Below are 16,723 nucleotides of genomic sequence, written 5' to 3' on the forward strand. Positions count from 1 at the left end.
GTTTCTGACCCTGAAGGTGGCTCAGGTCCTAGCCTTGGCCTCTCTCAAGAGTGTGTGATTTGCAGGCCCTGTTGATCTCTGCGCCTGCCTAGAATTTGCTCCTGGCATGTCCGAGGTTATTCTGCACCCGAGGGCAGAATGTGTCCCTAAGGTGCCCAGGATGGCAGGTTGTCCAGTCATCCTGGCACACTGACTAAGACCATTACTAAGGCCTATGAGCGCACGGTCTTGTCTTGCCTCTCGGCATCAGTGCTCACTCTACTAGGGGTATCGCCTTGTCCAGTGCCTTAGCCAGTGTTGGACCTCTTTGCACGCCTCTTTACACAAGTCTCTATGTGCGGACGACTGAGAGACAGATTCCAAGGGACCGTGTCAAGTGCAAAACCCGAAAAGCAAATACTACAAAAACAGTCAATAACTTCACTATAATACACTGTACTGTCACCAAATTCAGCTCACACTTCTCTTTTGGCTCTCAACGAAGGCAGTCGCATTTTCTCTCCCTCTCCTCCCCCTTACTTTCCCTGCTTTGCTCCTCTCATCTCGTCTATTGTCTTATACTTTGAGAGACTCTCGCCACACTGCTCTCCAAACTAAAAAATATCATGGATTTGATAAACTGGTCTCTCAACGCAATTGACACCATCTTCTCAACGAGAAGCTTGGGTTCGGGGGAACCTGACTGCCCTCCCAAGGCTGCCCGTCATGACTGATGCAGTGGGCAGAGCGGTCAGCACTGAGGCTGGGACTATTAACCGCAATATGGATAACATCATGGTGAAGCTCACTGCTTTGGATACTGCTTTGGATAACATCACAGAGAAGCTCACTGCTTTGGAAAGGAAAATGGATTGATTTGGAGACCAGAATGGACTAAGAGAGTAGTGGTGTAAATTGGAATGCGTCTACTCGCCCCAAGACCAAACAGTCCCAATCTTATCTGCTTTCGTCTCCCCTCAACCAGCACTGGCCTCGGCCAAGGCCGCTGTTGGAACAACAATTCCCCTGGATGAGCACTGCAGCGAGACGCTCTTGCATTCCTCCCACCACTTCCACAGACACCTGCTGATTGTTGACTCTGTCTGGGACCTGATCAAGGCTGTCTCCATGGCAACTTGCTGTGTATCGCTATGACAATCTTGCGGACTGTGGCGCCGAGATTTGATGCCGGGAGCAGCGACTCTCCAGGCCTACACACTTACATACGTACACACACACACGTTTAAAGATATGCATTCACCCCCCATCCCACGCCTTCGTGGTATGATAAAGGCTGCAGGACTTGATGGCTGCTTGCCTGTGCTGGATTACTGGATTGATGGCTAATTTCGCTGGTACTTGGGACCAGTGACAATAAAGGCTACTACTACTACTACTACTACTACTGATGTCCTGATAGTTAAACTACAACACTTATTTGGGGAAAAATTTCTTTTTAATACATACGGCCAACTTTACTTAATATTTAATATGCGGCCAACTTTACTTGTCCCTCGGCATCCCATCGGCCTTCCCGCTCCTTCAGTTCTCTCCAGCACTGGAAAGCTAATCCTATATTAACACGTCCTACTTCTTGCCTTATCGTAAACCTTTCTTTGCTTTCTTTCTTTGTTTTTATCCGCCATGTCAATGTTTCAATCGCTTTCTGCTAATGGCTACACATTAGTTTTGTTTTTGTTTTGTTTGGCGGCCCAACGCAGTTTTCTGAAGCATTTCTCAAACAACGGTGACCCCACCTTTAACAGTTCTTCTGTTCAGCAAAATTAAGGACATTCTTTACAGTTTACAATGTCACCACGTTTGTAGTTTTGACTAAATTAAATAACACTAACTAAGAAAAATTTCATCATAAATGTATAAAAATGTCTCCACTTAGATTTTCCAAGCTAGCTATTTTATCTAGATTTGACCTAAGGGAGCCGGCAGGTGTATGATAACATCAGTTACTGTAATGTTAGCTAGTGTTGGGCAAATCATATGTTTTATAATTGAGTAAGTTAAAACTTAGAAGGTGAAACTAGGAAGGATCAAAAAAAGGAAGAGTATACTGAGAAATTTAAAATAATTAAAATTTTATTGAAAAGACTCTATACCCTAGACATGGGGAAAATGCCAGGAAAAGTTCAAATCCATAAAAATACAGCATAAAAAGTGACACTATGCCCTAAAAAGTTACCCTACACCCTAAAATGTGTCTATATGGTCATAACCTATATATGTGGCTATATGCCCATATGCTAAAGTCACCAAACACCCTATAAAAATGAGCACACACCCTTCAAAGTGACCAATGTTTTAGAAAGATAACAATATGCCCTAAAAAAACAGACAATAGACCTCAAACAGGAAGAAACTGTTTTTCGGCTGTTCCATCACATTAAACATATCTGTAAACAGAAAAATATGTATGATCCTCTTAAAAAAGGTTAGCAAATTCATGTGGAAATTAAAGGAATGAGATACTTCAGTATGTGCTGTTATAAGAAAACAATATAATTCTGTGAATTTGTTGCCTATTTTCCTAGAACATCAATTACTTTATTTAATTAGACTTCATAATAAAATCAAACTCTAGCCATATTATAATACACAACCCCATGTAAATATTGCTCATTTGTATAAAATGAATTAAAAATGTACATTGCTCTGGATAAGTGGTTTTGCCAAATGCTGTATTCCTACATTATGCCTTATCTTATGAAACCTAACATTTTACTGCTATTTAGGTCACTAATCACATCTCACAAGTGTCCAAATTGCCGTAGATGCAGGTCGGACATTTAAATGCATTAAATAGCATCTTTTTATTACAGAGATGAGAGATTTTCAATGTTATTGTCATCTTTGGCTTGACATTTAGAGAGAAATGTCTAAATAATATTCTATAAATCCATTAAGCATTTACAAAGTATTATATAAATATAAAATGAATTGATGTGTGCATGCTATACAGTGGAGGTCAATACACTATAATGATAAGATGAAAAACATTTCTAGATAATGCAAAGATTTTCATTCTCATTTTCTTTTTAGATTCACAGGGCTGAACAAAACAAAGTTCCATATATAGTGAACCATATTCAGCTTGCAGAAATTGAGTTTAATAGATGTGATTTCATAAATTACTTAAGTATTGTGGAGAAAAGTATTTAAAAAGTTCTGAAGTAAGCATTAGGGAACCTTTTGGGAGCGTAGATCAAGAACATCGCCATCGCCACACTGCCACTAGAACAAAATCCACCCGCATAAAGCATATTGTACATGTAATATAGAGTAAAGAACAAGTAAGGCTTAATTTATTAAGAGCCAAAAAATACATATACAAATATAATTTTATGATTTTTATTTCTAGTTAGTCATTGACAGACTCACAAATTTTTTTGTGACAGACTCAACACAGTACAGAAAATAATTGTTTTAACAGAAAATTAGTAACAACCTTATAAGCTAATCTCATATTTATATATTTTCATAATTACATAAGTAATTGACAGTAATGTCATTCCTTATACCTGTAAATCATAATTCACCAAAACAGATCCTATAATTGCATTTTATCATTGGCTATGAAAGGTGGTCAGGTAATTGAGAGAATCTTTAAGCCGTTTCTGGAGGCTCTTCAGGCTGTTACGTTTGTTGGTAATGTTATGATCTTCTTTCAGCAGCTCATCAATGTTGACTTTGCCCTGTATGAACTGTATCATTTCTCTCCCCAGTTGTACTGCTGACTCCTGAACCATCATGTACCTGATCACCAGCGGAAACTGGTCAGCCAGACGCTTAGTTGAAATCTAGACACATGTTTAATTAAGAAAAATTTAATTCCATTCACATCAAATATAATCAAATAAGCAGCAAGAACTAGAAAACTGTCAGGACTGTCAATGACTGTTACATCCAAGACCAGGGCTAGCCAAGATCATGTCATGACTGAGACTTAAGGGAGTTGAGGCCAAGTAAAGATCAACTCCACAGGAAAGTCTAATCAAGTCAAGTACAACACCAAAAACCATTATATACTTTTTGAGATCAAGCCATTCTGTCAAATATTTAGCTTCAATTGTGCATTTAGGATGTTATAATATGTTATTCATTCTTATTTGTCCATACTTTTTGCACAGGAATGATATTTCTATATTTAGCAAGATCAGCACAAGTACGAGACAAGTCCAAGTACAAATGCCAGTAAGTCTAGGACTAATTCAAGTCAATACACAAAATGTCTTGAGACAATACCAGCCTCAACCATAGCATGTCTGGCTATGTTCAATATAATTGAGCAGCTACTTAGGAAAGGTTGAGATAAATATACATATAAAAGTCAAATTCCATTTTAATTAACATATTGAATATGCAGGTTTTTGCAGACTTTGACATGCACAGGTTGCATATATTTTTGTCTGGTTGTGCTGTTGTCAAAAATGCTAACATTGCAGATAAACGACACTATCTGCCACTTATAGAATTACCACTTACCCTGTAGTAGGAGTTCAGGTGGTACATCATTTCCTCAAGAGTGGCTTCACTGTCTGAGTGATCATACAGAGCAGCAGGGCAAGACACACCAAATTTTTCTCTCTCTTCTTTTCCCTCCTGAGACTTCAGCATGCACAGGGTGTCCTTATATATGCTGCCTTGGGTACAGATCATCAGCTCCATCTTGAATTGAGTCCTCAGTAATGATTCAGCCTCTGACTCCTTTACCTGCTTTATGTTCTCAATTTTGATCTAGAAAAACAAAAAACCTTCACACCATGATATTTTTCGATATAGCTTGATTAGTGTCTTAAGCATGTGCCTTATGTTTGTTATATATTGTCATTTAGTGCTCATAGCCCTGCAAATATAGGCAGAGTTTGTTTGTGTGTGAGAGTAAAAATGGTAGCCTACCTTTGCTGTCTTGAGGAGATTGGGAAAAGCGTGAAAGCTGAATTGAGCCAGTTGGATGAATTCTGTCTTTATGAGACCTAAAGACAAATTTCTATCAACACAATGTTTACATGGACACAAAAGGTAGTGTGTGGAAGAGAAAATTAAAATCTGTAATTATAATGTAGTTGTATTAGCAAACCATGGTGTTTTCCACTTATCTTTTACCTTTTGCACAAAACACCTTGTATAAAAAACATAAAACCTGAAAAAATGTTCCATGCACATGAACAATTTCCTGCCATGTACCTGAGATTTCCTTCAGTTTCCTGATGGCAGGTTCCTCCAGTTTTTTGAGCTGGTCCTTCAAAATGATCTCAATATTTTTGTAGTTGATGAAGCTTGGAAGTTCTCTTCCTCTGTATTTCTCCTCGTACTCCTGCAGTTCCTTCTCAATGCTGTTATTAACTAGAAATTTTAGAAACTCAAGGTAAATGACTAACTTTGGTGTGGTCAAAGAGACACCATTTCTTTCACACGTTTGCTTGCCATGAATTTTCAGAAAGTCTGAAATGTCCATTTAAATTAATTAAAAATTATGCTGAAATAAATGGTTGCCAAACAGGCAAAATCATAGGCATACACTAATTAAATGAGTATATCTGATGACATTTCATGTGTATACATACATATCTGCGATGCCCTTGATGTACAGCCACACAGATAGATTTAGACTCACAGTTCTGTCCTGATTGGTCTAGATCATTCTTCCAATCGTGAAAGTGTTTCCTCAGATTTGAAAAGATGTTAACATGCGGCATATTACTCAGGTCTTCTCCGATTGTTAGGTTGATGACATCCTTAGTAAATTCTGTGATTTTCTAATAAACAAACATAAATCTGTGGTCAGATTTAAAAACTCACAACCACATGCTTTCTAGTATTTTTATGGTTACATTACAAAAAACAAACAGCTGTATTAAAATGGTAACATAGAATATTTTGCTGGAATGCAGATGAAAATGAATTGAAAGATGAAAGATTATATTACATGTAGTGTTTTGTGTTTTAGTGAAAGATATCAGTTTAAACCATCCTTGTCTCTTGTATGGTGTTATTTTGTGCTGTGCTGTTTGTCTCTGTGCAATGATGAGGCCTAAATCCTGAAAGTCTGATCTTTTCATTGATCTTCGCCTGTTCTTTGGATTTAGATTTTGTTATCACACTTTTGGACTGCTTGCCTCTATTTTCTTTATGATTTTTGTCAGTATTAATATTAAATTCTATTCCACTTGCACTTTCAAATGCTTACAGTGCAGATCTGCCTCCAGAGGCCATCAAGGCAACCTGTAACACTGAGATCCAAGGTCTTCTCCATGACGGGATTGTGTGGCAGCCTCCACCATTGTGTTTGGTGAGGAGTTGCTGCACTGCACTGGGGTTGACGTCGTGTCCTTCAAATCTCTGCTCCACAACGAGGCCAATATGGTACCTTCCAAAGACCTGTTCCACAGAGGTCCTTACTGAGGTTAATTGTCCTGGCCCATGTTAAGACAGATTCAGGCTGGAGCCAACAACATGGCGTCCAAAGCCTTGCTCCAGCGATCTAACTCTGGTGACCATGTCCCTGACTCTTCCTCTATTCACTTTTTTAATTTTCTTTTTATAGTTTTTTGGTTAACTTTATTTATTTAAATTATTTGGTTTTATTTAGGTTTTGTGTACAACTCACATCAGTCAGGAAGTTATATCTTTGGTTTGGATCAGTAGGAAGCCCTGAAAGATTGTGATCTAGTTCAGCCTGAGTTTCATCCAACTTCTTCTGGATTTGCTCCTCCAAATGTGGCAGAGAATGCTAGACACACACAAACACACAGATACACACACACAGAGACTACAAGCAAGGATTTTACTGCCAGTAAGGACATTTTGTACCACACAACCTGTAGGCTTCTGGAAAGTTTTTTGTTTTTTTTACCTTAATGTGAACAAGAAGTTGGAGCGTGAGTTCCTCAGCCAGATTGGGAATGGTGGCTTTCCCTACATCATACAGGGCGCTGTGAAAAATATAGATTACATTTTACACTCATTTCACTAAGCTTTGTAGTAAAATTTTTTTTAGGATTTATAAGCATTATGGGGGGGCACGGTGGCTTAGTGGTTAGCACGTTCGCCTCACATCTCCAGGGTTGGGGGTTCGATTCCCGCCTCCGCCTTGTGTGTGTGGAGTTTGCATGTTCTCCCCGTGCCTCAGGGGTTTCCTCCGGGTACTCCGGTTTCCTCCCCCGGTCTAAAGACATGCATGGTAGGTTGATTGGCATCTCTGGAAAATTGTCCGTAGCGTGTGATTGCGTGAGTGAATGAGAGTGTGTGTGTGTGCCCTGCGATGGGTTGGCACTCCGTCCAGGGTGTATCCTGCCCGATGACGCCTGAGATAGGCACAGGCTCCCCGTGACCCGAGGTAGTTAGGATAAGCGGTAGAAAATGAGTGAGAGAGATGAGTGAGAGAGATGAGCATTATGACCCTTTGTACAAGCTAATATTGTGCACCTTTCAAAACCTAAAGGAAGTTCCATGGTAATTTCTAAATAATCTACTTAAAGACATATCTACCCAGAGATAAAAATGTAAACCTGAATTTAGGGTGATTTTCAAAGAAGTTCTTCTCTGTCTCAATAGCTTTATACAGGATGACACGGTCCTGGATCTCCTGCTGTCCTCTGCACTTGACAATCATGTAGCCTTTAGTGAGGTTAATGATCTCATTATTGATGATGGACACCACTGCATCCTCTGTGCCTTTATTCACCAGGTCAGGCTTTGTTAGGATCCCTGTTATAATCACACACAAAAAGTCACGGAAGACAAGCTAGCTAGACAATGAGAAGAAGCATCAAAGTTTGCATTGTAATGTATTAAAATTATACAGGGATGAAAAGACTACAGACCAAGAGTTCTCTCTCCATTTGGATCAACTTCTTTAGCCATTTTAAGTGCTTCTGTAGTAGCTATGTCCACATTGCTCTGCACAACCACCAGGATGATGGTACCTTGCTTTGATATGAACTTTTGTATCAGCCTCTTACTCTGAAAGAATTTCAGGAATGTGTTGATATTACATTTCATAATGGTTTATTTTTATATTTTACAAATTTACAAAGTTATTATAATGCCATATTTAATCTGCATAGACAGTATATAACAAATACGATTCATTAAATAATGTCTAACAATAATTTACCTGTTCGCAGATGTCCTCTGGTTGACCATCCATTGGCACACGAACAATTCCAGGCAGATCAATGAGCGTGAGGTCAGGAACATCAGCTGATATCACTTCCAGTCTGATGAGCTCGTCACTGATGCCCACAGGCCCAGCTATATTTTGCTGAGCTTAAATTGTCATGAAACAATAATTGAGACAATAAACAGCTAAGTATAAACACTCATATAACTAAACAAATCTAGCTAGCAAACATTAGACAAAACCAGTAACCATATTATATAGCTAATGCTTAAAAATAAGTCCAAACAAAGCTATCTATTTAAACATTATTGTGATTGTGATATCGAGTCAGTACCTTTTTTAATAATTTCCTCCACATCAGCAGGATTATTAATGTTTTCCTCATAATTCAGATACCGGATCTTTCCATGCCAGCAGTTTTTGTTTCTGTTCTTTGTCATCTTGAGCTCAAGTGGACATCGTGTCACCATGCCTGCATGATGATTAGAAAACAAAAATTTAGCTTGTTTTTAAAAGTCACCCATGACATGTCCCACAAGTTTTGTCTGAGATAACACAAGGTATTCACAGTACTGTAGGTTTGCTGGTTCTGTGTAGTGCCCACTCATTTCCATGACCATGTGAGAGTAATCAAGTCATTGTTATCCCACCCTTATTTTTAGTCATTAATATTAAAAAAGATTGAAAGCAGGATATGATGCCAGACACTTGAAAAGACAATCCAGTTATAGCTACCAACGAGCTGTAGGGAACTGACTTAGAGTCACTAAACAGGGAGCTCCAGATCCAGTCTAATAAACAGACATGTGCAAGCCAGATAAAAGCATTTTTCCTGAGGACCTGTTGAATTCTCTTCTAATATTTTCTTTCCCTTGTGTTCTGTGTTATTTGACCCAAGAGGTAATGCATGATACCAAATGACAATTTTCATGTTTTTAAAAATGTATTAAACTATTTTAAACAAAAATTGTATTTTGTATTTTAACTAAAGTCATTAAAGTTTGGCTTAATTATAACATTTTAATTTTAAAAACAACAAATCTAAGACTAAAAGTGGACTGTAACTGCTTTTACTTATTATTGTCTTGAGTGAAAGTTATATTAATGTTAACTTATTTTGAAATGTTTTTAGATTTTAGACATTTAAGAGAAGAAATAAAAGTAATTAATATAATCAGAACATTTTTTTTAAAGTTACATGATTAATTTGACCCCATGTTGTCTCACCAGTCCCGCGGGGCAGCGCGACTCCGGACAGCGCCTCCAGCACCGAGCTCTTCCCCGAGCTCTGGTCTCCGATCACGGCGATGGCGGGCAGCTCGAGGTCCTTCTCCACACCGAGCGCGCGCAGAGAGTCGATCAGGTCGATGCACGGACGCACCTTTAATTCATACGGTTTATTCAGGATCGCCCTCATCTCTGATTGCGGATAAACTCAGCAAATAGATAAATAATTAATAGACAATAATCAACAACTAATCTTATTTCGTTTGTAGTGTGTGCTTTTACGCAGCGCTGTTTTTACAGCGCTGATACTTGTAGAAGAGTAAGTGATGCTCCAGGATGCTTTACCTGTCATGCAAACTACCTTCAAATCGTTTTTTTCCACGATTCTTTTACATGAATCGATTCTCAAGCAATCAGATGAAAGGCGAAACTTAGATATGGTTTTGGCTTATACAGACTATACAATATTGGTTTCTGTAGAGTGTTTTACTATAATTAGTCAACCCAATAAACATTAATCATTCAAATACCGTTCGGTTCTACCTGGATTTGCTGTAATGATTCAATGAATCGAATCCTAGAGATGAACCCAGGGGCGTAGATTGCGCGGGGGACGCGGGGGACATGTCCCCCGCACTTTTTATAAAAAGTAAATTCGTCCCCCTCACTTTTTTAGTGGAGAGTTGTGTTCACCACATGTTGAGGTTTTAATGGAGCAATGTATATAAATGCAGAGTGATTTAAAATTCAAAGAGACAAGAAAGTTTAAGATAGTCTATACATGACGTTCACGGCAATCAGTCACTCACTTGTCACGTCATCATCACGCGGCCCCAGTACTGTGGCTCGAGTCGCACCGCGGTCCAGCGTTCGGTTACGATGAGCTCAAAGCGGCAAAAAACGCTTCAGTCCTTTTTTATAAAAATGTCAAGCAGTGTAAGTTGGCACATGGTATCCGAATTGTGTTGCACAATGTTTAGTAACTCTGCCTGTTGCTCTTGTTGAATAAATAGCAAGTTTTAACTTAAAGGATAAGGGATAAGGAAAAATAGCTGCTTTGACAAACGTTATATAAACTCTTTTATAACGTCTTTTGTTTTAACAAGTGTGTTATCCGAACCCTTCAAATAAGAATAAAGATAATGTTGAACTGAGATTTTACAGCATGTTTAACTCTGCCAATTCTACATAATATCAAGTATGTGTCACTGTATGTACACGACAGAGACGAGGACGACGAATAGTGACGTTAAAGATGTCATTTTAATAATAAGGAGCAGGTAAATCACACATACATAGAACGTAGTAAAGACGATAACCGACAATGAGTGAAGACGGTGGTGATGAGTATAAATAGAGTCCGGGTGAACAGACAGGTGAAGACGGGAAACAAACATGGAGGATGATGGGTAATGTAAAAATGTAAATAAGGTACAAAGATGTCCTTTTAAGGGTACTGTCCCAGTGGCAAGCTGTTCTATTTCTTTCTTTCTTTCTGTTTTATAATCATATACAATCATAACGCATATAAAGCATGATTTTAAAATAAAACCTGTCATTTACACAAGGGTTAACTGAAAATAAAAACAGATAACACTAGACATCCCCCCCCCCCCTTAAATGATGGCTTCGCCCCTGGATGAACCCAAAGTAAACTACCTTCTTTTACTTTTGATGCTTCCACAGAGGGAAAGAGGGGGAAGTAATATTTAGTTTAGTCTGACGTTTTGACTAGGCAAATAAAAGTTAAAAGAGTTGAAGAATCGACTCAGCGACTCGAATCCTGAAGCTAATAGTCAGTGCTTGAGAGTGAAAAGAACAAACTTTAAATATATGAGTTTTATTACTTTGAAAGTTTGCCAGTAAAACAAGCATATTTGTCAATAGGACTACCAGATAAATAAAATATAAATGTATTTGCCCTTCTAACACGAAACTACATTAGTTTGGTGTCGCTCATGAGACACTACTTAAGTCCTGTTCTATCGGTTTAGCTGCTTACAGCAATGTACGTGTCCTTATAGTCTGGTCATATCTTCATGTAACTTCGAACTAATATAGACATTCACACACCTTGTTTTCCTGGCTAAGCATGAGAGGATGTAATAATGTTTCAGTTTCTACCACCATGTATTTTTTTATCCCATATATCCCTCAAAGTTAAATGTGTGATCTGGTGTTTAATGTGTAGGGTATTTAAAAAGCCAGCTGATAACATTACCAGTTCCGGCCAGCAGGTGGGACTATTGTCAGTTGGCAGTTTTCCACAAACCGCCATGGAGCAGTCGTCATTCATTCACTCAAGGAGTTGATGAGTTAACAGTTCATCTGTTCAGAGAAATTGTGCTGGCAGGTGTATGATAACATCAATCAGAGCCGATCTGCCCTATACGCTCACTACGCAAGTTGCGTAGGGCCCCGCAAATTACGCAAGGCCCCGCCGCCCCTGCCTCATTTTACAGCGCGTGTTAATGTTTACTGTGTAGATGACAATATGAAGTGGAGTTATCCATCTGGCCATGAAAAGAGAAAAAAGAAACAAAATGAGAGTAAAATGTGAGAACAAGCAATCAGATAAACTTGTGTTCTCTTCAAGTTTGATGTCAGCAAGAGCAAATAACAGTAAAGTTAAGTTGATTCTGTCTCTAGTCTCTATCTGACTAGCTAAATTAACTTTGCAGTGCTGCCAGTGCATCTCTTGGCCTGTCTGTCTGTCACACAACAATTTATTGCGTGAACATTCGCGTGAATAAAAGCTCAATGGCAACGGTGTTTATAAACGGCAGCTCGATAACCGCGCCGCGCGTGAACATGCGTTCACATGCGCGTGCAATCGTGCACGAAATGTCACGCGTGCTTTCCAGCAGCAGCATCTGTGTGGGGACCAGTACAAAAAGTAGCGTGATAGCACTCCTACATGACAATGTTTATAGTCTCTCAATCAAGGTTACAACAACGTTAATGCAATATGGAAACCAATGGATTTACATTGGAGTGGGCATACTGCCAGGTCAATATGAATGCACATCCCACAGTAAATAATAACCATTAGGGATCAAGTATTGCTCTTATGCATGCTATAAAACACAGTGATACGGTATGGCAAGCCATTTCAGCTTTTATACATTCACATGATATGGATTTTTGATATCAATAATTCAGTTTTCAATACTTAAAATGTAAATATTAAGAGTGTGATTTCTAGTAGTGACCATATTTTTGATATCAGGAATTTTACACTAGTAAAAACTAATTTCTGATATCTGCTATTGCATATTCACTAGTTTAATATTGCAAGAGCCAAGTCATATTATAAATAGTATTTTATATTTGAAAATGGATAAAGAGGAATGTGAGGGAGGCAGTTTAAGTGGGGCCTAATGCAATATATATTTGTTTATACCTCATTAAATTCTGTATTGTTTTACTCTTTGACCATGTGATGGAGCAAATGTTTTTTAAAAGGAGGGAGGTTTGTAGTGCAATGGGGTGTCAAGTGTGAATGTATGGCAAATGGTTTACATGGCTCATGGGTCAGGTAGGAGGGCCCCATAGCAGAATTTTGCTTAGGGCCCCAGGGAGGTCAGGATCGGCTCTGACATCAGTTACTGTAATATTAGCTAGTGTTGGGCAAATCAGGTGTTTTATAATTGAGTAAGTTCGAACTTAGAAGGTGAAACTAGGAAGGATCAAAAAAAGGAAAAGTTTACTGAGAAATAAAAAAAAAATAAAAAAAACAAGAAGAATATTTAAAAAAAAGCAGAAAACAAGAGGGAAGGCAGACTAGAGAGGCAATAATTATATTATTGGGAATCATAATTGTGTGTTTGTTTGTTCAAAATGCAATTAATGCAGTATACAATAAGTACTGTGATATCTGTTAATCATTCATAAAATAAAAATAATTCCTGGGTCAAGTAAGGTCCTTAAGTATTATAGTCATTCATTCATTTTCTACCGCTTACCCGAACTCCCTCGGGTCACGGGGAGCCTGTGCCTATCTCAGGTGTCATCAGACATCAAGGCAGGATACACCCTGGACGGAGTGCCAACCCATCACAGGGCACACACACACTCTCATTCACTCACACAATCCGGACAATTTTCCAGAGATGCCAATCAACCTACCATGCATGTCTTTGGACCGGGGGAGGAAACCGGAGTACCCGGAGGAAACCCCCGAGGCACGGGGAGAACATGCAAACTCCACACACACAAGGCGGAGGTGGGAATTGAACCCCCAACCCTGGAGGTATGAAGCGAACATGCTAACCACTAAGCAACCCAGTATTATAGTCATTTTGTTTCAATAAAGTGGTATATAGCCGCCATTAAACACTAGATGGCGGAATTGACCTTTTGTTATTTTCCCAAACGTTGAAAAAAGGTTTCAGTATTATTTTTAATAATAAAAAATGATAATATTTCATATTCACGCTGATTCGGACTACTGATGACATATCTGCAGTTATGCAAGGTTATAAAATCACCCTAAAACACACTAAAAAAGAGCTCATGCACTGTACAAAGATAGCATTATGCCCCAAGATGTCATTAGAGGAATGAACCTACAAAAGAAGTCTTGTGCAATAAGTGAACATACATCCTACAAAAAATGTCTATACACCTTAAGAAGTGGCCATCCTCCTAAGAACAGTGACAATGTGCTCTAAATAATTATCAAAATGCAACAGAATATTGGCCATTTCCACTAAAATTGATGGATACCTTTAATGTGAGCTGATTCCCTAAATAAGGATCAGTAGGCCATCATGAGTGAAAATTCCTGTACTGTGAGCATGCATATTAAGAAATTAACATTTCTTTAAAGAAAAATGGCACTTCTGCTGAAACACTGGCCTCACAACCCCAGAATAAATTATCTGATCCTCAAAAGTAACAAGAAATTGACTCTACACCCTAAACATGGGGCAATATGCAATAAAAAATTCAAATCCATAAACATACACCATACAAAAAATAACAATATGCCCTAAAAAGTTATCATACACTCTATAATGTGTCTATATGCTCATACTCTATATAAGTTGCTATATGCTAAAGTCACCATACACCCTATAAAAATGAGCACACACCCTTCAAAGTGACCATTTTTTTAGAAAGATAACAATATACCCTAAAAAAGTGATCATGTCTCGTAAAAAAAAATAGCTCTAGAAATAAAACTTTACCCTAAATAGTACCCTTTCCTTAAACAGGAAAAGACATGTTTTGTGGCAGTTTCTAAACATTAGACATAACTGTAATCAAAATGTATGATGCCCTTTAAAAAAGTTAGTAAATTGATGTGAAAATTAAAGGAATGAGATACTTCAATATGTAATGTTATAGGAAAACATTTTTCCTATATTTTCCAAGAACAGCAATTACTTTCTATAATTAGTCCTTATAATAACATTGAACTCTGGCCATAATACTCAACCCCATGTAAACATGCCAGAGAACATCATCTCCATAAATAATCAGTACAATTCACAGTGTCATCATTTCCATTCAGTGTTCGTGCGATTGTCTATTTTTGCGCATGGGAATGACCTTTTACCCTCCCAGGATAACAGTCTACAGAGTATCATGTATTATCCCGACCCTTTCCTGTCTAAATAAATCACACACACACAGACACACACACAGACACACACACAGACACACACACATATACACACACACACACACCTTTCCCCTCATTGAGTTCGGCTTCCTTCCGACGATTTCAACAAATTAGGCCCGGCTTTGAGAAAAGTCTGAGGAACAAAAGTCACATCACGAACATCTCGGCACATAATCGTTTTTTTTCACGCCATTTTAACCACTTGAGTAGAAATTTACTGATTTTTCTTTAGTTTCTTGCTACTGACAGAACATTTTGTAAGGCATAGTCTGTGTTGTACTTCTACAGGAAATTAATCAACATCAGGATGCAAGATACTGTTATATTCTTAAGAACAGCACAAACCACTGTGAGTTATTCCTCTTATACCACAAGCATTTCCTAGTAATTACAATTATTCCATTAAAGAAAGATACATCAAACATTTGATCCATTGATAGTTACAGCTTTTCTGGCTGTTACAAAGACATGTACACTGTACACTGGAGACTCCTTAATTAATCCATCTTAAGAAGATATCACCATAGAACTGATTACATACAAATGTTGTATGAATGCTGTTACTAATAGAAACAATAACGTATTACATCAAACACATTCTAACCTAAGCAGCTGCTGGTATTGGAAATTAATCAATGCTTTCTCGACCAATCAGCATCAAGGACTCAAAATTTTTTGTTTCTGAAATAACTTGTTAGTTTGATTTAATATTAAAGTTTAAAATAAAGCATTTTCTTTTGTAGATATTTTAGCATTCTTGGTCTTTTTGCTGTATTGCTTTTTCTAGTGCGTTAGCACATCTTGGCAGAGAGGCTGTGTGTTGGGGGAAATTTAACACCAAAACAGACTGCGTTTGAAAAATGATTAGGCCATGCACATGTATTTAGTAGAAGTACTAAACCAAAGTAACACAGTTTAAGACCACCATAGTGACACATAATGTGTGTGTGTGTGTGTGTGTGTGTGTGTCTGGTCCTCCTCATGTGTCATTTTTATCTCTGGACTAGGCAGCCTAATCAGGCCTAAGTCTAATGTAAACCAGAAAACTTTTCTGTATGGTCTGCTTATTTTTGCAGTCCAGAGCCTTTGAAATATATTTAAACAAAATGATTTTTTTAAGTCGGAAAAAGCCGTCCTAATTTGTTAGAAATGGACAGTATGAGTCTGGGAGAAACCACAATATCATGTTCATATGTGTTTACAGTAGTGGTGTGATAACAAAAAAAAAATACTAAACTTAATATCATTCAACTTCTAGTCTCTAGTTTCCTCTAAGATAATTTTAAACTAAAGTAAACAAAAACTAAAAAAACAAAAAGGTTTTTTTAACCCACATACAATATTTACCTCTTTGTATTTTGTTACATTACATTTTTACGATTTTCTCTGTATTGTTTGTCTGTATTTTTTCTGCATGTATTGTTTTTGCTTGTGTTATCTTTCCATGTCTTGTAAAGATCTGTTTTTTGTCTGTACAGTTTAATTTAATTAAATTAGTTTAAATATACTGTTTTTAATTCTTTATGTTTATGTATGTTTTTCTCTGTTTTTCTGTGCTTTAGCTTGTAAATTAATGTTATTTTCTCTGAAACTTCTTTGTTCTATGCACATCAATTAGCCATAGCATTAAAACCACCTGCCTAATATTCTGCAGGTCTTTATGGCATTTACACCATAAGAGCTCAGAAGATGTGCTGTGGTATCTGGTACCAAATTGCTAGCTGCAGATGCTTTAAGTCCTGTAAGCTGCG

The 16,723-nt window shown here is 37.8% G+C and overlaps 1 protein-coding gene across 1 annotated transcript; it reads right to left on the reverse strand.

Annotated features, from left to right (window-relative positions):
• Positions 1-3,557: 3,557 nt before the first annotated feature.
• On the reverse strand, positions 3,558-9,536 carry LOC132839886 (interferon-induced GTP-binding protein Mx1-like). The gene is made up of 12 exons (XM_060861114.1): positions 9,344-9,536; positions 8,451-8,588; positions 8,111-8,262; positions 7,818-7,956; positions 7,503-7,701; positions 6,848-6,926; positions 6,602-6,724; positions 5,609-5,750; positions 5,179-5,337; positions 4,891-4,967; positions 4,477-4,728; positions 3,558-3,791 (listed from the first exon to the last, which is right to left on the reverse strand). Exons 1-12 carry the CDS (start codon positions 9,531-9,533, stop codon positions 3,558-3,560), a joined length of 1,884 nt encoding a protein of 627 aa, XP_060717097.1. The 5' UTR covers positions 9,534-9,536.
• Between the last annotated feature and the right edge of the window lie 7,187 nt (positions 9,537-16,723).

This window comes from Tachysurus vachellii, chromosome 24 (genome assembly GCF_030014155.1).
Source record: "Tachysurus vachellii isolate PV-2020 chromosome 24, HZAU_Pvac_v1, whole genome shotgun sequence".
NCBI lineage: Eukaryota > Metazoa > Chordata > Actinopteri > Siluriformes > Bagridae > Tachysurus > Tachysurus vachellii.